The 24,963-nt window shown below is 49.9% G+C and overlaps 7 protein-coding genes across 7 annotated transcripts; 4 read left to right on the top strand and 3 right to left on the bottom strand.

Annotated features, from left to right (window-relative positions):
- Positions 1 to 85: 85 nt before the first annotated feature.
- On the top strand, positions 86 to 2,178 carry BGZ61DRAFT_508205 (uncharacterized protein; the record flags this gene model as incomplete). The annotated part of the gene is made up of 2 exons (XM_046251947.1): positions 86 to 164; positions 212 to 2,178. Exons 1-2 carry the CDS (start codon positions 92 to 94, stop codon positions 2,176 to 2,178), a joined length of 2,040 nt encoding a protein of 679 aa, XP_046100797.1. The 5' UTR covers positions 86 to 91.
- A 7-nt stretch (positions 2,179 to 2,185) lies between these two features.
- Positions 2,186 to 3,551, bottom strand: BGZ61DRAFT_551903 (alpha-ketoglutarate dependent xanthine dioxygenase; the record flags this gene model as incomplete). Its single annotated transcript, XM_046255513.1, has 4 exons — positions 2,186 to 2,560; positions 2,616 to 2,824; positions 2,884 to 3,097; positions 3,144 to 3,551. 4 exons carry the CDS (start codon positions 3,549 to 3,551, stop codon positions 2,186 to 2,188), a joined length of 1,206 nt encoding a protein of 401 aa, XP_046100796.1.
- Positions 3,552 to 4,038: 487 nt separating this feature from the next.
- BGZ61DRAFT_360036 (uncharacterized protein) lies at positions 4,039 to 5,213 on the top strand (the record flags this gene model as incomplete). Its single annotated transcript, XM_046241133.1, has 2 exons — positions 4,039 to 4,138; positions 4,186 to 5,213. 2 exons carry the CDS (start codon positions 4,039 to 4,041, stop codon positions 5,211 to 5,213), a joined length of 1,128 nt encoding a protein of 375 aa, XP_046100795.1.
- A 129-nt stretch (positions 5,214 to 5,342) lies between these two features.
- Positions 5,343 to 9,408, bottom strand: BGZ61DRAFT_590885 (uncharacterized protein; the record flags this gene model as incomplete). The annotated part of the gene is made up of 4 exons (XM_046256652.1): positions 5,343 to 7,612; positions 7,675 to 8,288; positions 8,343 to 8,928; positions 8,973 to 9,408. 4 exons carry the CDS (start codon positions 9,406 to 9,408, stop codon positions 5,343 to 5,345), a joined length of 3,906 nt encoding a protein of 1,301 aa, XP_046100794.1.
- Positions 9,409 to 11,044: 1,636 nt separating this feature from the next.
- BGZ61DRAFT_535749 (uncharacterized protein) lies at positions 11,045 to 12,406 on the bottom strand (the record flags this gene model as incomplete). Its single annotated transcript, XM_046254305.1, has 1 exon — positions 11,045 to 12,406. One exon carries the CDS (start codon positions 12,404 to 12,406, stop codon positions 11,045 to 11,047), a length of 1,362 nt encoding a protein of 453 aa, XP_046100793.1.
- Positions 12,407 to 16,341: 3,935 nt separating this feature from the next.
- Positions 16,342 to 18,580, top strand: BGZ61DRAFT_426103 (ankyrin repeat-containing domain protein; the record flags this gene model as incomplete). The annotated part of the gene is made up of 3 exons (XM_046243671.1): positions 16,342 to 16,553; positions 17,154 to 17,284; positions 18,017 to 18,580. 3 exons carry the CDS (start codon positions 16,342 to 16,344, stop codon positions 18,409 to 18,411), a joined length of 738 nt encoding a protein of 245 aa, XP_046100792.1. The 3' UTR covers positions 18,412 to 18,580.
- A 4,018-nt stretch (positions 18,581 to 22,598) lies between these two features.
- On the top strand, positions 22,599 to 24,947 carry BGZ61DRAFT_70218 (glycosyl hydrolase family 7-domain-containing protein). Its single transcript, XM_046257004.1, has 3 exons — positions 22,599 to 23,380; positions 23,433 to 23,999; positions 24,050 to 24,947. Exons 1-3 carry the CDS (start codon positions 22,772 to 22,774, stop codon positions 24,788 to 24,790), a joined length of 1,917 nt encoding a protein of 638 aa, XP_046100791.1. The 5' UTR covers positions 22,599 to 22,771; the 3' UTR covers positions 24,791 to 24,947.
- Positions 24,948 to 24,963: the final 16 nt, after the last annotated feature.

The raw sequence follows: 24,963 nt of genomic DNA, 5'->3' as shown, positions 1-24,963 counted from the left end.
GTATCTTATCTCTCCGCATTTTACTGTACTCTCATCTTCTACGGATAGGTTAAATCTTTAAATCTTTAAATCCCATCTCTGTCACTATAATATGTCCAATCCATCATCTACAGCTTCAGCAAATAAAATTCGAACATCACAGCGTCGGTCGCTGGCTTGTCAAGGCATCTCATTTGCTCCGCCACACATGTCACTCGCTAACACGATGTAGCGTGCACCAAGAAAAAGATCAAATGCGATAAACAAATACCCTGTTCGCGCTGCCGCCGACTTCACCTGGAATGCTCTCGGGAAGTCGTCAGGATTAAACAGAATGTTGTCCAACATGCAGCCGAAATCCAGTTTTTGAGCTCCATCACTAAAGACTTGGAGGAAGCCTCAGCATCCGGCCTTCAGCCCATCATTGATAGGTTGAAGAAGCGAACTCATGCGCTGCAATTCGGAGACAATATACCTCACCAAGCTGATGGAACGGCTGAGTCAAATCAAGTCAACACGATCCAGATTCTGGAATCGCAAAATGAAAAGTCTCATGAAACCACGGACCCATCACTTCTGACGACCCTAGAGCACTTCGTTTGGGGTCGAACCTCTGGAAAATGCTTCCCACATACATCGTGCTCTTGTAGGCATAGCAGAGATCGCACACCGTTATTTCCAATAGACCCGCCATTTTGGGATACATCAATGGATCTCCACCACGGAATCGCCCATAGCATCCCGTCTGCCGATGCAAGAAAGCTCATCCAATTCCATGTTCAGCACCTGGCCTGGCATCACAATTGCCTACACGCCCCAACACTCCAAGAGCAGTGCGAGATTTTCTGGAACACGGGAAGAAGCGTCTATCCTCTATGGCCAGCCACGTACCTTTCTATCTTGAGTGCAACAGTCTTCGCTGTTCAAAATAGCCAAAAAGCGGTCAGAACAGTCGACTTAGACCTGAGTCTACTCCCTTCCGCAGAGCAATTGTTCACGGGCATGATCCATGTGCTATACAATTCTCACTTTCTCCGGGATTTGTCGATATACACGGTCCAAGCTATTGTCATTTCCACCGAGGTCGCTCATAACTTGGGACAGAGCCAGCTCAACGCAACTCTTTTTAACGCAGCAGTCCGGATGGCGGAAAGTCTCGGACTTCATCGTATTGGCACTAGAAGCGCGCTTGAGGCCAACTGGGATGCCAGGGTGAATATCGAGGTCGGAAAAAGAGTGTGGTGTCAGATGATGATACAAGATCATTTTGCCATTCCCTTTACGGAATCGTATACCATATCTCCCGGCCATGTCTCAACCAGTCTTCCGTTGAATGCCGACGACCATGACCTCATAGACATGCCACCATACATCCCAACGGTCAGCAGTTATGTGCTTGTTCTACACAAGATGGCAGCGCTGATGCCAGACTGGCTCAACGGACTCGACCCTCGAGGAGATCGAAAATCGACCAAGGTCCAGTACGAACATGTGTTGGATATGGATCGTCAAATGAGAGAAACAGTCAAGTCATTCCCTCAATTCTTTTTGACTCATGATGTTGAAATGGAACTAAGGCTGCCGTGGCTGAGCATCGCCCGAAGAAGTCTCGGAATCACGGCAGCGGAAAAAATTATCATGATTCACCGGCCATTTCTTTTCCGATCTTTCATTTCACCACTGTACGACCACACTCGACGGACCTGCACAGCTGCAGCAATGACAATTCTTCGCGAGCATGAGGCTCTCGTCGTGGCTGATGACTTGTCCGTGTGGACGCATACGGCCTTTTGCATCACGGCGGCTGTCATATTGTGCTTTGCGATCAATCACCTTTCCGAGGGCGACGGAATGGCCGCTTGCAAGTACAAAGCGGCAATTTTGGGAACAAAAGAGCGCTTGAAATCACGGAAAAGTGATTTGTTGGGGCAGAAGGGCGTCGTTTTGATCGACGTTCTGATGGATGAGCTTCCAAGTCAAAAGATTTCCAGTCTCGGTTCTTCCATCACAAGGATCTTGAAGCGCATGGACGTGGAACTCTCTCAAGAGTGGGAATCGGGCGAGAAAGGGGAAGTCTCATATATGGCCATGGACGATTATCCAATTGAGGAGATGTCACAATTTCTAGGAGACTTCGATCCAACTTTGGAGGCAGAAGCGGAATTTGACATTTGGTTTAGGAGCCTATTCAATAACTAGAAAAACATCATGGTCTGACAAATCCCGTATCGTTGACACCCGGGTAAGCCCTGAATGGCTGCGGAGGTGTTTGACTCGACATGGTGCACTGCCACAACAAACGTTTGCCTTCAGCGTGGCTCTGAAGTTGTCCTGTGATGCTATGCATGACTCCCCGGTTGTGGAAGATGACCACGTCACCCTCGATCCACCGATGCGCATATATGTTCTCAGCTGCGTAGATCCTTTTCTGGAATCCATACACGATAGAGCGGACTTTTTCAACGTCATCAATGACAGAAACATCGCCAGTTTTGGGATCTCGGGTGGTAAGTTTGTACACACAGCAGCCGTGGACCTGCAAGAAGGGCCTGGAGGGATTCATCGGATTGCGCCAAACCATCTGCCAACGTCAGTAAGAATAGAATAATGATATTTGTTGGTAGGAAAGAACCCACAGGATGCTCTGCAACTTCGCCCCAAGACCATTCCGACAAGTCTTCGGGTTTGGTTTCGCGGCCAAAGGTAGGAATCGTCAACCCATCTTCTGACGACTTGCAGTGACGGATGTACTCATATGCTTGAGGCGCATATGTGACAGTGGTGTTGAGTGCAAACTCTTGTTCTTCGGCACTCAAAAGCTCAAATGCACGAGCGCCGGAGAAAACTTCAACGACAGGCGGATTAGCTGGAGAAGAAATGGTACTGGATAGCAATTGTTCTTACAAGCTGTTGCTCCTGCTGCAACCGTCTTCTCTGTACCATCTGGAAACTTGATCTTCTGATCCGGTACCTTTGGGATCTGGATAGAGTGAAGAATGGTGACTTCTCCGGGTAGTCGTTCATAGAAGGGTGTATCCATGTGCCATCGGTAAGGTCGTGTGTAGCCCTGGTCCAGAGCTTCTTGGCTCAGAGGGGATTCATGGAACAGGGTATGATCCTACACCAGTCAGAAGGTATGAAAGGAGGAAATGGATTTAGCGTACCAGGTGGATGACTTCCAACTCATCCACACCTTCATAGTTTTTGAACTTTCCCGATCCAATGATGCCCACTTGCGGGGCTCTCGGGATTCGACCGGCCTTGTACGCAGAGAGGATGTTCCTGGGATCGCTCACTGCATTCTTGCCTGCCGAGTGAATGTCCGTGGCACTAGGGTCAAAGATCTTGGCAAGCTTAGGAATGACGGTTGGGTCGATGCCTTTTTGGTTCCGAATGACAACGACCTGGTTTTCAAACAGCGCCTGTCTCAGGACTTCACGGTCTGAATCGGTAAGAAGATCCAAATCAATGATGGGCATTGACGATGGAAGCTGAATTTCGGCACCAATGGCAGAAGTCTGCCTCACTACGGAGGGGAATGAAGTAAAGCTCAAGCCGCGGGGAATAGCCATTTTGAAAGTGTGTTTTCTGTCGAATGATTGATGCACAGTGATTGATGCAAAGAAAATAGACAGTGTAACACATTCAACCTTGTTTAAATGCTTCACGACGACTGTCTTCGGGCAAAACCAACGACTCACCCGCCTATCTTATCCGGAGAGCATCTACATCTGCGAAAAGCACGATAAGAAGTTCGATAAGAAGCATGATCTGTGAATGGGGGCATCGACGTTAGCGCACGGGTGAGATGGTAAACTCGTCCGAATTGACTGACCCACCCAAGATGCCACTGGAGTCCTCCTTGTACTACCAAAAGATACCATTATTACCATACCAATCAGAATAAGAATAATTGGTAGTACAATCGGGTGAGTGGCCTAAACTGACCCGCCCTCTATTGCCATTGTCTAGATCAAATACAGAGCCTCTTCTCGCCGGTACTGCCAGAACTATAGAGAAATAACCGACATCATTCCATCTTCTGCTCAGCATTCAACCATGTCTCCATCTTTTCAATGGAATCCCATTCTGAAGCCCTCAGGCTCAGAATTCGAGTTCGGCTTAGAGATCAATGGACTTGACGTTGCAAATCTGACTGGTACGTAAACAGAAGCGCGTCTAAAACAGCTCTAACATACTCTACAGATGAGGACTTCAACACATTGCGCGCGCTTCTGTACGAGAATCAAGTTGTGGTCATCAAGAACCAGTCCGAGCTTTCTCCAAAGGCCCAGTATGAACTCACTCGACGTTTCGACCCCGTGTCCGAGATGTACAGTCACGGAAAAGCTATCGATAAACGCAGCGTTCTCCACGCCGACCTCAAGACGATTCCAACACAACCTCAAGTTCAGGTCATTGGCCATGGGTTTGTGGAGTCGTTCGAAGGCCTCTCAAACATTCAACTGAAACACCCACATCACAAAATGTTCCACAAGACGCCTGTGTCTGATGAAGACGACGCTGCGTACACCCATTTCTATCGGTGGCACATTGATTCAGCCATGTACAACCTTGATCCTCCCTTGGTTACATCCTTACTCGCGGTTCAGGTCCCAAAAGGACGACGCCAGATTTGTCGCTATGATGACGGCACCGGGGATTGTCTCGATGTTCCCCTAGGAACAACAGCATTTTTTAGTGGATACAAACTCTACGAATTGCTTTCAGCGGAGGAACAACGCTTCGTGCGGACCAGCAAAGTAGAGTACGCCCCCCATCCATATATCTGGATAAGCAAGGCAAAGTCTCGATCCAACGGGTTGGGAATTGTCTCTGAAGGCCTGGAACTATCAGAAGAAGAACTTCCCCCGGTTGAAGACTCCAAGGTCAAGATTTATCCAATGGCTTGGAAGAATCCGGTCACAGGAAAGCTGGCCATGATGGTCTACCCCACTTGTATACGGAAGATTCACTTGGAGAACGGCGATGTTCTTGACGATCTTGCCGAGATTCGGGAAAGACTCTACAAGATGCAACGGCGAGGTATCGATCCCAGTCGGATATACGCCCATGATTGGAAAGAAGGCGACTTGGTTCTGTTCAATAACCATGGAGTCATGCACTCAATCGTGGGGTCATTTTCTGAGGGTGAGGTCCGCATTTTCAGGCAGTGCAATATGGCTGCAAGCTACCCCCCAAAGGGATTCGAGGAAGGCGAGAAAGGCATTTGAAAACACGGTTCAGGAGTTAGATCGAGCCCCTCAAATAGGCCGTACACGCAGTCCCACGAACTATTTGCCATTGCCATCCACATATTTTTCTCTATCTACACACTTGACATGGATCGAATGCACGCAACATCATCCTCCCATGCTTGGCCACCAGTTGTCACCAAGCCGGGTTGAATCTCCAAAGTCCAAGGGATCTGGCAATTTATCTAAATCCACCGTTGCCCAGTCGATCTCGAAACTACCGTCGTTGACGTCGCCCTGGTGGTGTCCCAGAGTCTGTTGATCTTCAGTGACAGTAAATGGAGCCAAATGCTCATCATTCAGTTGAGGTACTTCCGTGGCGATATCTTCCGGCGGCAGATGGGTTTTAACTTCCGCTGTGGCCACTGTTTCTGTTGGCGGATATATTGGCCCAGGAATACTGGAAGATTGAGCGATTCCACTACTTTGGGAGTCGACTTCCAGAGTCAAAGCCTGGCTCCCCAGAACAACCGCACTGTCAACAGAGCTCTGCGGCGTTTCTTCTTCTATCCGTGGAGTTCTCTGGTCACTCGACGATTGTGAGTCGGCAGACTGACGAGAAGTCCAAGCCTCAACCAGGCGACCCATGCCCTCATTACTTATTCGACGCAACTGCTCCTCTCGCGAGTCTTCGCTGGCTTCACTCCGTACTAAATCCGTGATCGACAGTGCCATTTGTGTTAACATGGCCGGACCGTAGATTTCACAGTACTCGAGGAAGCCACTCAGATCCGCCGAAAGGTCTGGGTCAATATACGCTGAGATTGGCCTTCGACACTTGGGGAACAGAATATCCCAGATGACAAACCACTGGCATGGTTCGCTGAGGCTCGATTTGGACTTTTTCGTAAGCTCCAGGTGTTGTTGATATGATATCACCTCTGATGCGGAGGAGGAGTCTTGACGGTTACATTGGTAGATGTGCGCGTTCATACTTTCATCATCCTTAAAAGTGACGTGGCAGCGCTGGCAGTATCGCGCGCTGGTGTGCACCCTTGTTAGGTGTTGCTTAACGTCTCGAATCCTTTTCAGTAGTCTTTTGCCGCACTGTCCGTGTTTCTTTGGGTCTTTCTTGAAGTACGGACATGCAAGCACCTTCTTGCGATCTGGGCTCGAATTGCGGCGAATGATCTTTCGCGGAGGTCTCTGAGAATCGTCTTGGTCACCATCATCCCCGTCATGTTTTCCCACCTTCCTCTTCAGATGGATCTGACTGGGAGCGCCGCTGGAACTGCTGCTTGAGGTCCTAGACGCTTGCGTCGATGTGTTCGATCGTTGAGTAATTGCGCCGGCACCCGGCGAACGCTGTGTCAATGAGCGGAATCCCAAGAAAAGCCGGTCAAGAACGCTGATAAGCATGGGGTATAATGGCTCGTTGGTGTTCAGTGGTAGAGCATCGTCAGAAGCATCCGATATTGAAAGTTGGTCTGTATCGAAACTTTCATCTCCAGATTCCATCGGTTCCACAAATTCGAAATACCCATGGTCGTCTGCGAGTTCCATCTCAGTAGTAGGCAGGCAACCATCGGAGACTCGATGTTCGATCTCGTGGCAAGATGAGCGACTTCGAACAATGTCCTCATGTTGACTAGTGGGAAGGCGGAAGATGCTCTCGTCTCGTGCAATCTCTTCAATAGACTGAGACTGAAAATCTCCTGCGTGATGAGAATTTCTCTCAATAGTGTTGTCAACTCCATGCTCAGGTGAGCTGATCTGTGGGGAAAGGGGGTCATCCCTGATGTTTTGCGGAATTTGGTACTCCTCGCGAATGCAACTCCCGAGAATGTGGCGTTTCGACTCTAGGCTCGAAATGTCTCCTCCAGTGAAAATCTGATCACAGAAACAGCCATGGGTCGTGAAGTGAACTGGGTGCCAAAGACAGAAATTGCCAGTCTGCTTCGCCAATTTTACCGTCTTTTCTGGTCCCTTGATCGAAATATGCTCTCCAAGTATGCAAGGCGCTTGAGCTTGCATCAGGTACAAAAGCATGTTCCAGGAAACCTCTAGGCCGGGGTATCCCTCCAGTCGCCGAGAGATGGGGAATCCTTCAATAAGGGTGTATCTTCCAACCACAGCTTGCCATGAATTCTGTATCCCTGGCAGAAAGCTCTCGAATCCGTTCATAAGAGTGATATGTAACACAACATCACATCCGCCACGGTATCCCGAATAGGGCGAAGGTGCGAGCCGGACATCGATGTTCTCAATTGAGGGCGTATAGTGGCCGGTAGCATCTCGACTGCTGCTTGCAAGAACAGCCGCTAGCCAGGCAATCTGTTCGCCACATTCCGCAATGAAGTATGCCGGTCCAGTAGCTGTAATTTCAAGACTGGATCCAGAGATCCTTGCAACAATAGGGCTCTTGGTCGGCAGCTCGGCTAGACAATTGTCATCTATTAGCATAACGCATATCAAATCCAAGTTAGGTGAGCTGCCTTACCGCTTTTGGGACAAGCAATCACCTTTCCTACCAAATCAAGCATGTGAGCTCCAGTAGTCGGCCATGTTTGACGCATATACTGCGATATAGTGAGTGCTTGCGCCTTCATCGGTGACCCCGTCAATACAACAAAGCTCCCAAACGACTTAGCCGGCCACGCCGAAAGTGGAACATCTTGACGAAGTTTCATGCTTTGATCCCAGTAAAGGACGAAGGTCACTTCATGAGAGCTAGGAGAATGTCGCTTGCTGATGGTTCCGGTCGGTAGCTTCTCGAGAAGTCTGCGGCACACACTCTCTGTCCTCATGTGCGGACGTGACCCTTCCCCCTGTAGAAGAGCTTCGTTTCTCAAAGCACTAAGGAGCCATTGGTAGGCCTGGCTTTCGGACATGACCTTGCGATACATGGGCAAATGGATTTCTTCAACGGAGTCATCTTCGTCGTCACCGACTCCTTCAAAGTAATCCTCGCCTGTAGTCGCATGTGTGCGGTCTTCGTCCTCTTTGCTAAGCCATAAAGCCATCTTGTCAAGCAGTGATAATCCATCAGGGACATTTCGGCATTGAACATCAATATCATGACTGACCATCTCATCAAGTCGCGCAGCTACCGCTCTAACGCAGGATTAGATTACTCAACAACATACTTCTTAAGTGGCAGAAACTCACCCGTGTCGTTTGTAGATGAAATACATTATCTCTCGATTCACTTGCGCAGCGGAGTCATTACCCAGCTTGACAGCGAAAGCTTTTATCAGGTTCGGGAGCTTTTGAGATATCAGAGGCCATGTGTTGGCATCGACAACGTCCCCCAATTGATCATAAATGTCGTTGCAAATCTCTGCAATGAAATTTTGAACTCGGGTAGGCGCAACAGTACTCTGTGTCCCAGCAGAGAATACCGTCATAGTTCCGTAGTTGTCGGCGTCATTCCTCGCGGTTAGAGATAAACTAGAAGCGGCGCATGCCCGTTTCTTGGTCAAGGATTCCATGAGTGAATATCCATTGAGATTTGGTGCAGATGCGTATCCGGAGTCTGTAAAGGCCACCTTGACTTCTATTTCAGAGGCTCTTCCTATGTTTTCTGTGTTTTCAGTGGTGCTATCACCGGTACGTAACCCGGCAGGCTCAAGGTGGCGCCAGAGGTTTTGTTGGGTGTGTTCCTCTGGCAAGCTTTTTAATGCCGACGAGCTGTTGGATTCCACAAGCCTTTCGCTAATCAGAGCCTGTCGTGGGTCGAGTATCGCTTGAGCATCTAGTCAGATTAGCCACACGGCAAAACCCCGAGGATGCACTCACGTTCAGGCATGATGTACTCTTTAGCAGCACCGGAATCGACCATGCAGTCAAAGTCTCCCCTTGGTCCATCCCAGACGTTAACATCCTCTATCTTTAGGTCTCCGTTGGTTGTCTTAATAGACAGCCTAATAGTTCCACGGCACTTCATCAGGCCCATCTTATGCATGTGTTGTAGTCTTTTATTGTTCGGAAGACGCCTGATCGAGTACCCAAGTCTCGTAGCGAAGATTTTAGTGATTCCAAAAGCCGTAGGACGACTGAGGTGGGTGGTGATGCTTGCTCTGGCGCGACACCACACACCATTCTTTGCCTGGACAAGACAACTTCCAGGGCTCATGGAAACGGCAGGGATGATGGGTGGCTGGTAGGCATCTACCAAAGATTTTGTCGAAGTTATGTCGTCATCAAGGGACAACTGATGATCGGTATGAGCCATGATCGGTCGGCTTCGTGACTAGTTAGCTAGACGGTATGTCCAAGCAACGACGTTACGGACGATATGTCGAGTCTGCGAAATGTTTCGAGGGATAGAGACACAAACCAGGCTGAGTGGTGTCAAGAGGACAAAGACGTATACACTGTGATGCTTGATGTGAGAGAATTGGGCCTGCATGAGGTCCCGGCTGCCTAATGCTACAGAGTCCCCGCAGGCTTCTAAAGCTCACCAAGTGGCATCAGCACAAGTGTGCTTTGCCATATCATTGGCAGACAACACCCCACATGCGAAAAGCCACTCAGCTCCAACTGTCCAACAGCACAGCTGCGGTATTGCTTCACAATACAAGTCTGCGCTTTGCCCATGGCGACCTGGAAAAGCAAAAGTAGAATCGGATTCTGGTGATAACTTGCAGACTGTCAGCCTAGAGTATCGCAAGATGTTTGAGGAAATTATCTTGATCATCACCGCGGCCACTAGTGATAGAGGGCCATAGATTGCTATAAAGATCGTTCCAACCACGGTGGCGATCAAGAGATAGAAGTCAGGATTCGAAGTATCTTCGAAATTTCGACGCAATAAAGCCTGAAACGATACAGAGTGCAGCTATTACATCCAAATTCGGCAACTAAAAATCTCACAATGTCGACAAAATCCAGCACTTCGGCAGCCACTAGCGGGTTCTTTGACCGGTAGGTACAACATGCCTATCTTAACAGCCCTGCAACAATCACCGAGAGGCTTATCTCATCGCGAACCACTGCAAATGCCGCGGAGGCTATTGCACAGAAGGAGAATGCAATGGCGAGGTATCGATCCCAGTCGGTTATATGCTTATAATTGGAAGGAAGGTGATTTGGGTTTATTTAATAATTATAGAGTTATATACTTAATTATAGGGTTATTTTCTGAGGGGGAGGCTTATATTCTCAGGCAGTGTAATATAGATGCAAGCTATCTTTTAAAAGGAGTTGTAGGACGGTGAAAAATAATTTAAGAACTTAGTCTGGAACCGGATTCAGTGTCTCTTAAATAAATTTGATATACATTTCTCTGCCATTTTCTATCACTATTGATGTATTTTTGTGTATCTCCCCTCGATATGTACCTCATACAAGCCCCATCAAATCCCCATATCTGGCCACTGGTTTTCGCCAGACCCGTCGAAATATCGGAGGACGCTAGAGTCTTTTGGCACTTGATTCACATCAGCCTCTCCAAAATCAAATCCATACTCTAGACTCTGGTCGTTTTCGTAGCTAAGGTGGTATTCCATGCGCCCTTGGTATTGAGGGATGGGAACATTAACCACATTCTCATGGTTGACTTGAGGTGTTTCCACAACGCTGTTTTGCGCTGCTCGAGAAGTTTGAACTTGCTCTCTGGCCATGGCTTCTCTCGGCGGGCAAGGGAACTCTGGAACACTCAAAGATTGAGCGATTCCACTTCTTTGAGGCCAGGGTTCCATAGATGAGACTTGACTCCCCATTGTAATACCGCTATCGGCAATGGGGCTCACGGGTGTTCCTTGGTCTGTTAGTGGTATGTGGCTCCTTCGATTTCTCGAGCGTCGTGGGTTAGTAGGTTGAGCCGATGGCCAAGTCTCAAACAAGTGACGAAGTCCGTCAGCAATTACTTATTCCAGTGCCCCCCATCGCTCTTCTTCTGTAATTCCCTGTTTCGAGCAGTTTGGGTTTGACAGGATCGCCTCACTGAGCATGGCTGGGCCTCGGGTATAGCTGTATTCACTAAAGAGGCGCATCTCGACAGAAAGGCCGGCATCAATGTACGCCGAGGCCTGCTTTGGGCTTCCCGCAAAAATAATTTCCCAGATTGCAAACCATTGGCCCTCTTCAGTGAGTTTGGAGTCGGATTTCTTCGAAAGTTGTTGAGGCTGGTCGTACGATACTCCTTTAAGCACCGAAGGATCATGAATGGTACACGATCGGTCGCTGATGTGGTCTTGCAGAATGCTCTGATTCGCAAAGGAGGTTTTAAAGCACATCGAGCAATACCTCTCGGGTGTGTGTCGCCTAGCTAGATGCTGTTTGACATCTCGGATCCTGTTCAGCCTCCTCATACAGCACTCGTGGTACTCAATGGAGTCTTTCTTCAAATAAGGGCATGCAAACGACTTCTTCGAAGTCTCAGCAGGACCCAAACTGATTCTTTTCCGTGGTCTTTGAGAATCATGTTGATCAGAATCATCTTGTTCCTCCTCTCCCCGTTTTTGGACTAACGCATTCTTGAACTTGCAGATTCGGCCAAACTTCTCGCACTGGACACAGCGAGGATAATCTGGGTCACATTTGATCTTCTTCTCTCGACACGTCACACACGCAATTGCAAATCGTTTCCGGGGCTTTCCTGCCTTGGTAACTCCCCAATGCGCATTAACTGCTTCGCCATCAATGACCACTTTGCAGTGGCTTCCATCGTCGTAGAAGTAGCACATTCCTTCGCCAGGTACTTCGGCGGCTCGCACAAATCGAGGCAAGAAATAGGCCCCGGTCCATATCTTAGGGCCCGGGCCATTCTTGGAGGGAGCACCTTCAGAGACGACGGTGCTGGCGGGCGTTGGAAGGGTGTTCGGTCCTCCGTGAGCCGAACTTCGGTCAATGTAGCTAGGGGGAGCAATCTTCTCATAAGAACCAGGAGCATAAATAGCGAACCGAGGTTCTGGATGATTGAGTCCAGTGACAATAAAAGGAGGTTTAGTTCCTCCATTTCGGCCCTGGTCTTGTTCGTCCCAATGAGGATTGCACAAGGCGTTCAAGGACGGGCTCGTGGGGCTGCATACGCCGCTGATTGAAGAATGACTGCCCACATGAGGCTGGGCCCCTTGACTGTATGGAAGGCCATTTCCGGGCGCGGAATAGTGTGGGGGACTTGATGGGGTAGCAACATGTTCCAGCAGACTCTGATCAGTCCTCGTCTCATTTTGTCCCCGCCGACTGTGTGGCTTAGTGGATTCATCACTCGGATACACCGACGCCATTATCACATGGATGAGGCACGGTAGAGAGTTGAGACAATTACGAAATCCTGGCTGAAATGTGTTCGGGCGTGGCACCAAGCGATAGCGTTGTTGGATTGAGGAGCCGTCTGGGAATGAGCTGGAAGGAGGAAAGGGCCAACGAAGAATTATTTCGCGGCGATCTACATTAACCGCGATCTGGTTATTCCGTGTCTAGTTGCGAGTATGTTGGATAAGCGCATGGATGTTGTCAGCGACAAGTTGCGTCTAAAATCCCACAGGCAATAGAGCGCAGACGAGGCTGAGTTGGCATCACCACAGGTGTGCCTTGCCACGTCACTGGCAGATATCACCCCACTTGCAAATAGCCAATCAGGCCTGAAAGCACAGCTGCGGTCTTGCATCGCAATACAAATCTGCGCTTTACCATGGCGGCCTGGAGAGGTGGAGGTTGCGAATCACTGCGGTGATGCCGTGCAAACTGTTGGTTTTGAGCGTCGGAAGAGCGCGGTTTGAGGCAATCGTCTTCGCAGTCAATATGGTCACAGATGGTAGAGCGCCATGTGTTGTATTAAAATCGAGTCAACTCCGATGCCAATCCAGAGATGGAGGGTCTTTTAAATCTCGACTCGATTCAACCTGTAACAGTACAGAGTGCAGCTATCTCACCGAAATCTGCCTCCCAAAAGTTTGACCATGCCGTCCAAATCCAGCCCTTCGGCAGCCACTGGCGGTTCCCTCAGCGGGTAGGTACAACGAGCCCATCGTCGCGCGGTAGACATAACAACGGCTAACAGAGTATCAACAGCAATGATAGTGCTGTAATGATGGAGAGATATCTCACCAACCCTCCAACCATCACTGAGAGGCTTATCTCATCTCGAAATCGAGTAAACAGTAGCGAGACGATCGCTGAAAAGGAGCGACAAACAAAGGAGTACCTTGAGAAATGGCAGGCCTCGTGGTTTGCAAAGAATTAACAAGGCCATTCGTAATAGTAACGACTAGTAACGGCTTTATACATAGAATCTTTCTGGGCAAGGATACGAAATAGCGTTTGTGCAATAAAGGGGGCATACTTTCTAATCTTTCTAGACTTATTGTGAAGAATCTTCTGAGATTCGGGCATCACAGTCTTAATGCTGCTGGATAGGAACTGCTAGAATCTCTTTGTGTGCGCCGTACTGGCATTGCAGAGCCAGTGGTCGTTAATAATGTGGAGATTTGTATGAGAAGATGGATGAAAGCAAGGACAGCGGACAGAAGTCGAGACGGTTATTATCATGATTCTAGGCGATAGCAGGGTGTCGCATATAATACAGGCCTCAGTCGCAATACGCATTAGCGGAGTGCTCATTCCACTCTTGCCGTAGTCGTCAATGCGATGCTTAAGCTTGTGATATTGCCACAGGATGGCTGTCAAGTTGTTTGATAGAAGATTAATTTCCTTGTTTACATCGCCCTCAGGACCCAAGATTCTCTGTTGTCAACCTAGAAAAAACTCAAATATTTGTGCGTAGATGATGTCGAATCAAAATGTCTCCCCTCTAAGGGGCCCTCTTGTATCCATCATGTCCCTAGCTGGGGACCAGCTAGCCCAACGGCTAATTCGCCCCGCTTCAGCGGCATCCAGTGTCCATCGTTGTAAATCAGATCTATTGTAGACACTTGGTGGCATAAGAATGCCGCACTCAAGGCTGACTGATCCTTTTCAAGTTAGTCTAATAAATACTGAACAAGTTTGGCCAAATGGGACTAACCTCGGCCTGTGGTCGGTCGTCTCCAATATTGCTTCATAAGGCGGATGAGAATAATGGCGCTTGGAGGCACAGCAACTAATACGCCAATAAAAGAGATAAGAGCCTCAAGTGAGATCGCCATTTTATTTTTGCGCTGGGTGTTCACTTAGGCTTAACATCGTAGTTGTGCATGACGGATCCCGTATATATCATATTGATGGGGAATTATGGTACGTTTACAATGCGGGAGTAGCAGTGGCGTACCACCGCGGAATTTTGGGCCAAACGCCGGCGTTTACACATGATGAAACAGGCAAAGGGAATTTTGGTATCATATTCCATGTTAACTCAGCAGTAATAGGTCAAGTCGATAGATACAACCTGGTGGCGGTGAACCACAGGCGCAGGGGTAGCCCCGCTCATCAGTTTCGTAAATGATCAGCGATTGAAAGGGAATTTTGGTATTCGTATGCTGAGTCAGTCGATAGCTTTAGGAGCCTCAGGCGGAAAGGGAATTTTGGTAATGGGATACTTACGTGGCCAAGCTGACCTGCTTGCATGTCGACCTCCAATCAAGCCGATTGAGGCGCAATTGCGCAGCTGCAATTGGATCTTGGCAAAACAATATGGGTCATGACAATATGGAACGAGGCTCACTGTTGGGAAGCATTTTATTGGATCAAATGACCATAAATAATGACTCCCCCACCGGCCTCAACGCATCTGTTATTCCCAGTCTCCAACTCCATGCTCTCAACACCATCTACCTATGACTTTCTTGCCAAATCTCGCTGTTCAACAACATCTTCAACATGCCTCGTCTACCCAAAAAGCCTCAAGAGCTTTGGGATGCCCAAAAGGAACGGATCCGCGCATACTACATCACCGACAACAAAACTTTGAGTAAGACTATGGAACTCATGAAATCAGAGCACGATTTCGACGCGACGTAAGTTTAAGTCCTACCGACTGTGCTTTCTACTAATACATCCTATCAAAGCAAAAAGGAATATCTTCGTCGACTGGAATCCTGGCAAATGTCAAAAAATCTGAAGAAGGGCGACTGGAAACTCGTCCATACCAGGAGTTCGGCTAAAAAGCGAACACAAGTGCTACTCAATGACAGAGAGATCGACCCGAAGAGGGTCAAGAGAGCACAAGGTCGGCATAAGTTCAATGTCGAGCCTTCATCTCAATCAAGTATGTCGTCGAGTTGCACCCTCAGTAACCAATCATTAATTCTCCTCAAGTTGGATCAAACTCCTCATGTACTCGAGGTCTTATGATACGCACACCTCCTTCTTCTGATGGTTTTCAAGTCTCCCTCACCAACATTCCATGGCTCCAATTTCAGGATGCCTATGAGCCTCATGGTAAGCCTTTGTATCCTTGAATATCCGAGCCTACCACTAATAATACACAGTACTGTCCATGATACACAGGCTCATTCCAATGCTAGACTGGGTCGACTTGTCAGGTTCGCCACTGACCTGCTGTTCGCATGGTGAGCGTTCTATGCAAGACGCACGGAGTCTTCTGAATAAAAGAATACTACGCCAATTTAACGACGACTGCGATACCGACTTCACTCCTTTCATCATACCGCGTCTCATAGAATGTTTTCCTCGACAATCAAATGATAGCTCTGGGATTACATCAAATGAACCAGCCTTTCTCCTTATCCAGTCTTGTATCTATCGATCATCTAATGGTTTTCTAACCTTGGAAGATATGGATCGATTCTTGACCTGGTTCCTAGACAGTGGAATTGCACCGCTATTCAACCACCTGCTCAATCAGCTGAAAAAGGTTGCGAGCCCAACTTTCGAAGTCTTCTTGAATCATCTTTTTCTCAGCGCTGTGCATCTCGAAAAGACAGGACTGGTCTCAGATCTACTCAAGCTGGGTGTTGATCCCAATTTCAACAATTCCCATTGCCAAGCAGTCTCAGAATATGGAAGGAAACTTTTCTCCATCACGAAGACCTTCACACCACTACAGATGGCTGCTATGAAAGGAAATTTCCCAATTTCTCGGCTACTCGTCGAATCTGGAGCAAAAGTGGATGCTGTATCTTGCTCCTTGCCTTTCAGGCCCCTCGAGTTCGCCATTTCGCTGAATCATGGAACTTTCTCCATTTTCGACTTGATGGTAACCCATGGTGCCGACATTAATTTTTCGTGCGACGACGAGATTACGCTTTGTCTGGAGGAGTATATGGTCGTGGCCCATACCAAAAGAACGCTGTTGATGAAGGCCGTAAAAGCTCAAAATGTCGACATTACTCTATTCCTCTTGTCGAGAGGGGCGCCTGTAAATGATTTTTCAGATATCTCAGGAACAGCACTCCACATTGCGATCGAGAATGATGACTTGGATATGATTAACATTTTGCTCCAAGAAGGCGCAGGCGTCAACATTGTCGATGCGTTGGAGATCTCAGCAAGGAAATACTTCGAGCGCCATCTGGACTCCACCTCCACGGACAAAGATGAAAGTGAAGAGACGATTCTCGCTCGCACGTATAACGATTTCTACCACGTTGAACAGTGGAGCTTATTCTTGCCGATCCAAATGGCCACGGCGCGGGACAATGTTCGTCTGGTTCGGCGTCTTTTGGAGGCGGGAGCAACACTCAATCATTTACCCGACTGGGACAAAATTTGGCAACCAATTGCATCAACCCCTCATCGACCAAGGAGATGGAAGTATTATCGTCGTATTAGGGACGCTTCCAGAATGTCGTTTCGGTCTCCACTCCATGATTCAGTAATGAATGGAAATGTTGAACTGATGGCGCTGTTACTGGAGCATGGTGCAGCCGTTGATTCTGTCAATGCATCAGGAGAGACACCGTTACAGCTAGCATGTGGTTTTGACGACCAACAGAGTAGGCATTATAAGCCTGACCTCAAACAGCTTGCAACTGACATGACCCGTCTCCTTCTATCAAAAGGTGCCAATGTAGACCCATCTCCAAGGGAAACTTGTGGAGAGAACGTTCCGTCAAGTACACGGGACACTTCCAGAGCGCAGTTTCATTCAGCATTGCACAAGTCAGTATGGAGAAAAAACATTGAACTGGCAACTCTGTTACTGGAGCATGGTGCAGCCGTCGATTCTCCCAATGCATCAGGGGAGACACCGCTACAGCTAGCTTGTGACTTGGAGGACAATTCGGGCCGCTATTCCAGGATTGGGTTGAACCAGCTTGTAACCGACTTGGCCCTGCTCTTTCTATCAAAAGGTGCCAATGTAAATCGTGCGTCGACGGCTCTACAGGCTGCAGCTAGAGCAGGAAACTTGAACTTGATAAGTTTACTTCTTCGCCATGGCGCAGTACCCACCCCAGACATATATTGGATTGGGCTGTGCTCTGCGGCTTGGAATACCCATCATTATGGCGATAATGACTTACGAGGTGTCGGGCAATTCGGAAACCAAGGCACGCATTTCAATCCCCCGCACTCTGTCCAAAAAATGCCGGATTTCCAAAGTCCAACATCAGTTCTTCGGGCTTGCATCAGGAGCAATAAGCTTGACGTGGCCCAAATGCTACTTAATGCTGGCGCAGATGTCAATATGGTGGTTGAAGGGGACAATGCACTCTGCACAGCTTTGGGGATGGGCTATGAGGATGCTCGGGATTTGCTATTGTCGCATGGAGCGAACCTGGGTCGTCCGGGCAGCGCGCCTACACCACTCACAACCGTCGCAGCGAACAATCTCAAGCGTGCGAGAAAAGGCCGCATACAAGCTGGGGCTGGCGCAAGCCAACCCTCCCATGCACTACTTACTCGCAAAGAGATTTCGAGTTTGGTCTCTAATCTAATCCAAGATGGTGCGGATATCAATTGTGTAACGACAGGAGGGAAGCCACTGCGCCTGGCAGTTGGGCGTGGCGGCATCGACCTCGTACAGCAACTCCTCGATCGGGGAGCCGAGGTAAATACCTCACCGAGTCAAACTTACATGGGACATGGAACAGCTTTACAGCTCGCTGCAGTCCACAGCCATTTCAACATTGCCAGACTACTTATTGAGAATGGCGCAGACATCAATGTCCCGCCACCATTAGCATCATCTGTGGATGATGCCAGAGTCGCAACCGCGCTTCAACGTGCTGCTAAATTGGGGCGGATGGATATTGTCTCGTTGCTGCTCCAAAACGACAGGGACAGAGATATGATCCAGGTAAGGTGTAAGGAGGCCGCCGCCATTGCGACTCGGGGAGGGCATCACGTTGTGGCACGTATTCTCCGAGACTACAATCCTCTACGAACTTGAGACTACTAAGGGGTTTGTTGGTGGGACTTGCACTTAGTGCAGACTGAGCTGGAGACAGATAGTGGTAATGCACGGGATCCAGCAGTGAATTCAATGGACGAGGGGTTCAGATCTTGACCAGAGACAGGAGCAGGCTGGCCGGCGCGTTGGACCTGGACCTACACAGTGGGCGACGAAATTTCCTATGTTTACGATTTTTCTTCATTTTACCGCTTTCGAGCCAACTGCTGGTGTAGCATGCAATTTACATCTTTTTGCTCGACTTTTTATCGTTCCCATTTGTAAAGGTATGACATCTCACACAATTCATCAATTGTCGATCTAGCTGATGCAATCGTCATCGTAGTCAGCAGAGGTAGTCGCTCAGATTGTTGCCTTCAACGTGTCAAGACAGTAAAAGGTTGTATATAGGGATGTATAGCTATGATAAGGACAAATCAAGTCTAGTCTCAGCAGTTCTAACACACTTACCTGTGCTAACTACCTATCTCCTAGGACTGTATGTAATGGCATTGACATTAGTAGCACCTCTTGTTCGTGGACAGGCAAGTCATAATCACTATAGATCGTGATAAGGTTAAGACAATACGCAACAACGACCGCAAGGTGGCGCGGTTTTGGCCTGACTGTATCGGGTTCATGTTGATTGCGTACATCATATGGCTGATGCCGGCCGAACGGATGCTGCACCGCCAGTGTCACCTGGCCGAGCCGTGCGGGGACAGGCCTCTACGACAACCAAATTGTTATTCAGGATCAAGACGATTCTTATCAAACCAAAATGGAATTTTTTAAGTGTCGCAAGCAATGCGGGACTAGAAACAAGATGGATTGAAAAGAAGAAGAAAAAACTGCCAGGTCAGCTCGGCCGAGCCGAAACTGACATTGACAAGATTGATGAAATGCAGGGTGAATCCAATGATGGAAAATCGCAGACCTAGTCAACCCCCTCAAACCATTAACGCATCGAGCTACAATTCATAAGAACTGAACGGCCGTTAAATTATCGTCGTGTTTGTCCCGTGATTAACAACAACAGTCGAGGCATTCCAGACAGCATTCGCAGGTCTCGCCGCAAACCCAACAACAGCACAGGGCAGCGATACTAGAAGAATTTGAATGAGCTAGGGAAACATGAGAGGGAGTGTAGAGACTTACCAGGTGTAGAAACAGCCGTGGCTCTTCTCCTCACGCGGGGGTTCCTGCTGGTACTGCATCTAAAGAAGATGTGAGGATTTGTTCCACAAGATAGTCGTCGTATTGGACTTACAGGCTGAGGGGGGGGATAGCCCTGGCCCTGTGGGGGCGGGTAGTACCTAGCGCATGTGTCAGCGGTTTTAGCGACTCTCAGATGCGCATCCGGCTCAATAATTACCCTTGCGGTGGCGGCGGTCCGTATTGCTGCTGCGACATTGTATCGGTGATGGCTTCAGTGATCTCGGATCCAGGTGCGACGTAAGATCGGGCTTTGGGGCGGAAGTCGGATCGGGGTAGGCACTGGCTATATAGCGAGCTTTTGCCGCCGTAATTTGCAGAGAAAACAAAAGGGGCCGAGTGCCCAGAACTCCGGCATTGGCATTGTCTTGGCTCGCGGCATCTCGGCATGCGTAATACGGGTGCCCAGATCTTGGCTGCTTGGACACCGCATATGAACGATGGGATGCCTTGTATTTGAGGCCAACTCGGTAAGGGCCGGCATCCTACGATGGTCAAATCAGTTGATACGGGCCGGTGTAATTTACTACGCTTTTATTCATTATTTATACGCCGTTATGCCACCCGCAAAGCCGGCGATATGGCTTCAACACAAGCAGCGGTGGGAGCACAAAACGCCCGCTTGCGCGTCACCTGCGGCGGAGCAGCGTCTCGCCAAGAATTATGCTTGGCACGAGGCCATTGCGGCGCACAGGTTCCATCAGGTGGTTGGTTGGTCACTTGGAGATACGGCTACCTTCACAACTGTTTCGCATCCAGCGCGCGTATTGGCGATGGCAGCCCAAGATGACATCACGTGATGCCATGTGGGTTAAATCTGAGACTGTAATTGGTTATTCGGCCCGGTTTCTGCAGTTCACAATCTCCTTCATATCAGAGAGACAGCACACGAGCCAGGGTCGTCGGTGAGGCGCAAACTTGACGTTCGGAGAGGCCGCCACTAGCCACAAAAACATGCTAATAATAACTGTACAGAGTAGCTTTAGGGTAGGATCGGCCCGCCCCGGGTAGCTGTCACAGCGTCAGAGTATCCGATGCTACGTTTAACCATATTTATTTGTATTATTACTATATTTCCCGGTACTCAGCTGCTCGGTAGGAGAAGTAACTGTACACGATGAAGAGAACGTTAGGGTGTGTCATGTTATTTCAGATATTGAGAGTAGATACTTCGCGATAAATGACACGATCGGACACAGCCCCACGATTTGAAGGCGACTTTCGAGTGGAGTCAACATAGATCTACGATGCCCTCTCTCTAAATCATTGGAATTGCCGGCTGCAGACCCACCTACTGCATTCGCCCTGCATGATGATCAGTATATAACTTAAGTAGGGACCAGGCAGATCTATTCTCCTCTTTTGTCGCGCTAGCTTGGTGGTACCATCTTCGTCCGCGTGAAGCTACCCTACACACCATGGAGACCATCCCTACCACTCAGAAGGAACTCATCACAACGAGCATCACACTTGGTACATACAAATAGTAGGATCTAGCATTCCATTTAATTTGCGACGGCACAAATTTTTGCCTTGTGTGTTTGCAAAGCCTGATGGGTGGGCGCATGCGCTATGTCGTGACTACAACGGCAAGGTGACTCTATCTACCACGAAAGCTTAACAATATCATCGTTGCCTTGCCGGTTGGTCACGATATTCACTCCTCAAACGAAGCCTGGATTTTGATTCTTCAACACCGTCTTTGATAGGCCCTATGCGAACTGAATTTCATCCACGTAGGTCAGATAGCAAACCACGACAGAGATTTCGCGGCATAGCTTCCGAAATGCCAAATTGACATGAAAGACCATCCCGAGGGCATCACCGACCATCAACACCCGATCGTCGATATCAGAAATTCCAACACGCATGCAGCTGTGCTACAACAGAGTCTTGCCCTAGGAACGTCTGCAAGAGCCAAACACTGGAGCACACGGCCAGAACTGTCTTGCACAGCAAGCTTGTATCGCATGAACCACCCACTGACGAAGGATATGCGCGTGCGACATTCTACGCGCCGGTCTTGACAAATATATAGAAAACGTTTCCATGTTATTTTCTGCTAATTTCTTCCTCCAATTACAGGTTCTGGCCTGGGCTAGACGCCTTTGGTACGCGGAACAACAAGAAAAGTAGGTTTGGACACAGCATCATCGACGCCAGTTCCAACGGCCAAACCTGATCATCACGCTATTTCTACCACTCCCACGCTTGATGAGGGGTGCTGGTGGCATGACCAGCCCCCAAGCGACGAAGGAGATGAGTCTCAAACTCATTGCGGGGTGAAGCCGCCACGCCCCTGCAATTTGCCAGGGATCGGATGACGGCTGATCGCCAAAGGTGACAGTTCTGGCTGCCAATCGCCGGCGTGCCTTGGGATGAACGCGGATGCACCGACCAAACCCGTGGGACCATGGCATCCGATCTCGTCCAGGGACCCATTTGTGTGCCTGGCTAGCTCAGGGCGGGCGAGCAGAATCGTAGGCCTCATCGACCTGCGGCTCCAAAAGTCCTCCAATGAAGCCGTCTCATGATGGGGGCCCCTGTCGACGGGTGTCGGTCCCGATAGGCGTGGCTAGGAACAGTCGACTTCTTCCTCCCATGTAGCCACTCCTCCAGTGGCAGTCCACAGCTCCCCGTCTCAGATGCTGGATCCAAAGCCTGATGTAGGGCTGCCAGCCATCATCGGACGTCAACAACGGATGAATCTGGAACCCTTCCACGCGCCCTTGCCAGTGCCGTCACGGGCCTACCTGAAATGCGAATCTCGCCATGGCAGGCAGGGACCGGTCCATATTCCACGCCACTTCTGAGGCCATCGCCGGCCTTTTTGGTCTCGCAGGTAATGAAGGAACGGTCCGAGTCTTTGCGCGAGATCCAGCCGGCTGCGAGCTTAACCAGAACCCTTGGATGGCCGTGGCTTTGGTTGAGATGCAGGGACAAGGAGGAGGGTATGTTCCTAGATACGGTTCGAATACCTGGCAGAAAATTAGATGCGCGTATATAAGTCATTCATCGCCGTCTCCTTTGGTAATCTTCTATCTTCATCCTCACTACATTCTTTCACACCAACAGCCTGTGGCTTGTTTCCTATTCTGACACTCCTTTACATTCTTTCCCAACTACAGCTTGACGCTCTTTTATCATGTATCGCACTCTCCCTATCGCCTCGGCGTTGATCGCCGTCGTCCGCGCGCAGCAGGTCTGCACCTCGACGACCGAAACCCACCCGGCCCTCACTTGGTCCAAGTGCACTGCCAGCGGCTGCACCGAAGTCGCAGGCTCCGTTGTGGTTGATGCCAACTGGCGATGGACTCATACTGTGGAGGGCAGCACCAACTGCTACACTGGCAACGAGTGGGACACGTCCATCTGCACTGATGGCGAGACCTGCGCTTCCGCGTGCTGTGTCGATGGCGCCGACTACGCTTCCACCTATGGTGTGACCACCAGCGGTGATCAACTTAGTGTTGGCTTTGTTACTAAGGGTACCTATGCGACCAACATCGGCAGCCGTCTGTATCTCATGGAGGACGACGAGACCTACCAGATGTTCACCCTCTTGGGCAACGAGTTCACTTTCGATGTCGATGTATCGGGCATTAGCTGCGGTCTCAACGGTGCTCTGTACTTTGTCTCTATGGACGAGGATGGTGGCAAGGCCAAGTACGATGGCAACAAGGCTGGCGCCAAGTACGGCACTGGATACTGCGATGCTCAATGTGCCCGCGATGTCAAGTTCATCAACGGAGTGGTACGAACACTACAAACAACATCCTTCTACTAGCATCTACTAACTACAACAGGGCAACGTGGAGGACTGGGTTCCCTCAGAGAACGACCCCAACTCAGGCGTCGGCAGCCTCGGCACATGCTGCCCTGAGATGGATATCTGGGAGGCCAACGACATTTCCACAGCATTCACCGCCCACCCCTGCAAGGATCTCACTCAGCACTCTTGCGACGGCGATGCCTGTGGCGGAACCTACTCCGATACCCGCTACGCTGGTGACTGCGATCCCGATGGCTGCGACTTCAACTCGTACCGCCAGGGCAACGAGACCTTCTACGGCCCCGGCTCCGACTTCACCGTCGACACCACCAAGACCATCACCGTCGTCACGCAGTTCGTCGAAGGTACCAGCGGCGGCCTCTCTTCCATCAAGCGCTTCTACGTCCAGGACGGCGTGGTGGTGGCCAACTCCGAGTCGACCATTGCCAGCAACTCTGGCAACGCCCTCACCGAGGAGTTCTGCACTGCTCAGAAGGTGGCATTCGGCGACGACGACGACTTTGCTGCCAAGGGCGGATACTCCCAGATGAGCGATGCCCTTGCTGCCCCCATGGTCCTGGTCATGAGCCTCTGGGACGATGTAAGTCATGAATACTGTCTCTTAACCCGCGTTTGACTAATTGCCTCTAGCACTACGCCAACATGCTCTGGCTCGACTCCAACTACCCTGCCAACTCCACCGCCGACGGTGCCGCGCGAGGAACTTGCTCTACCGACTCCGGCGTGCCATCTGATGTCGAAGCAGCCACCCCCAATGCATCCGTAGTCTTCTCCAACATCAAGTTCGGCCCCATTGGCAGCACCTTCGACAGCGGTTCCACCGATACCGGCTCCTCCAGCTCCAGCGCCGCCGTCAGCACCAGCAAGGCCACGGCCACTGCCAAGGTTAGCACTACTTCCAAGGCTGCAGTCCAGACCACCTCGGCCGCCGCCGTCGTCGAGAAGTCCAGCAGCACTGTAGTCAAGGTTGAGAGCACCGCTGCAGCCGTCGTCGAGAGCACCGCCGCTGCTGAAGTTGAGACCAGCGCCATCGCTGAAGAGAAGACGACCACAACCACCATGACCAAGGCCAGCACCACAACGACTACCACCACCAAGGCCAAGCCCACCAGCGCCGCTGCCCAATCTAGCGCCTCCAAGGCATCCGCCGGAGCCAACGTCACTACCTCTGCAGCTGAGGCACCCGTTGCCAGTGCGACAGCCACTCCCACCGACGACGACGACGACTGTGAGGATGACGAGGATGACAGCGACGTCACGGTTGCTTCCAAGTACTACCAATGCGGCGGTGTTAACTGGACCGGCGCTACCGAGTGTGCATCCGGCACCACCTGCACCGAGCAGAACGAGTGGTACTTCCAGTGTCTTTAAAATCCACCTGAGAACAATGTTCTCCTGCCGTGGCCGTTGAGAGGAAACATCGACAGTGGCTTCAGATGGGCGGCACTACAAAGGCAGGAGGGCGTACGGTTTACATCAAGTTCATTTTCCCATTCCCAGAGATGTAATTTTGCATTTCTCATTCTATGTACATACAATTTCGA

This window comes from Ilyonectria robusta, assembly GCF_021365365.1.
Source record: "Ilyonectria robusta strain PMI_751 chromosome Unknown BGZ61scaffold_18, whole genome shotgun sequence".
Lineage (NCBI taxonomy): Eukaryota > Fungi > Ascomycota > Sordariomycetes > Hypocreales > Nectriaceae > Ilyonectria > Ilyonectria robusta.
Note: the sequence above shows the minus strand (reverse complement) of the source record. Positions and strands in the feature narration are given on the sequence as shown.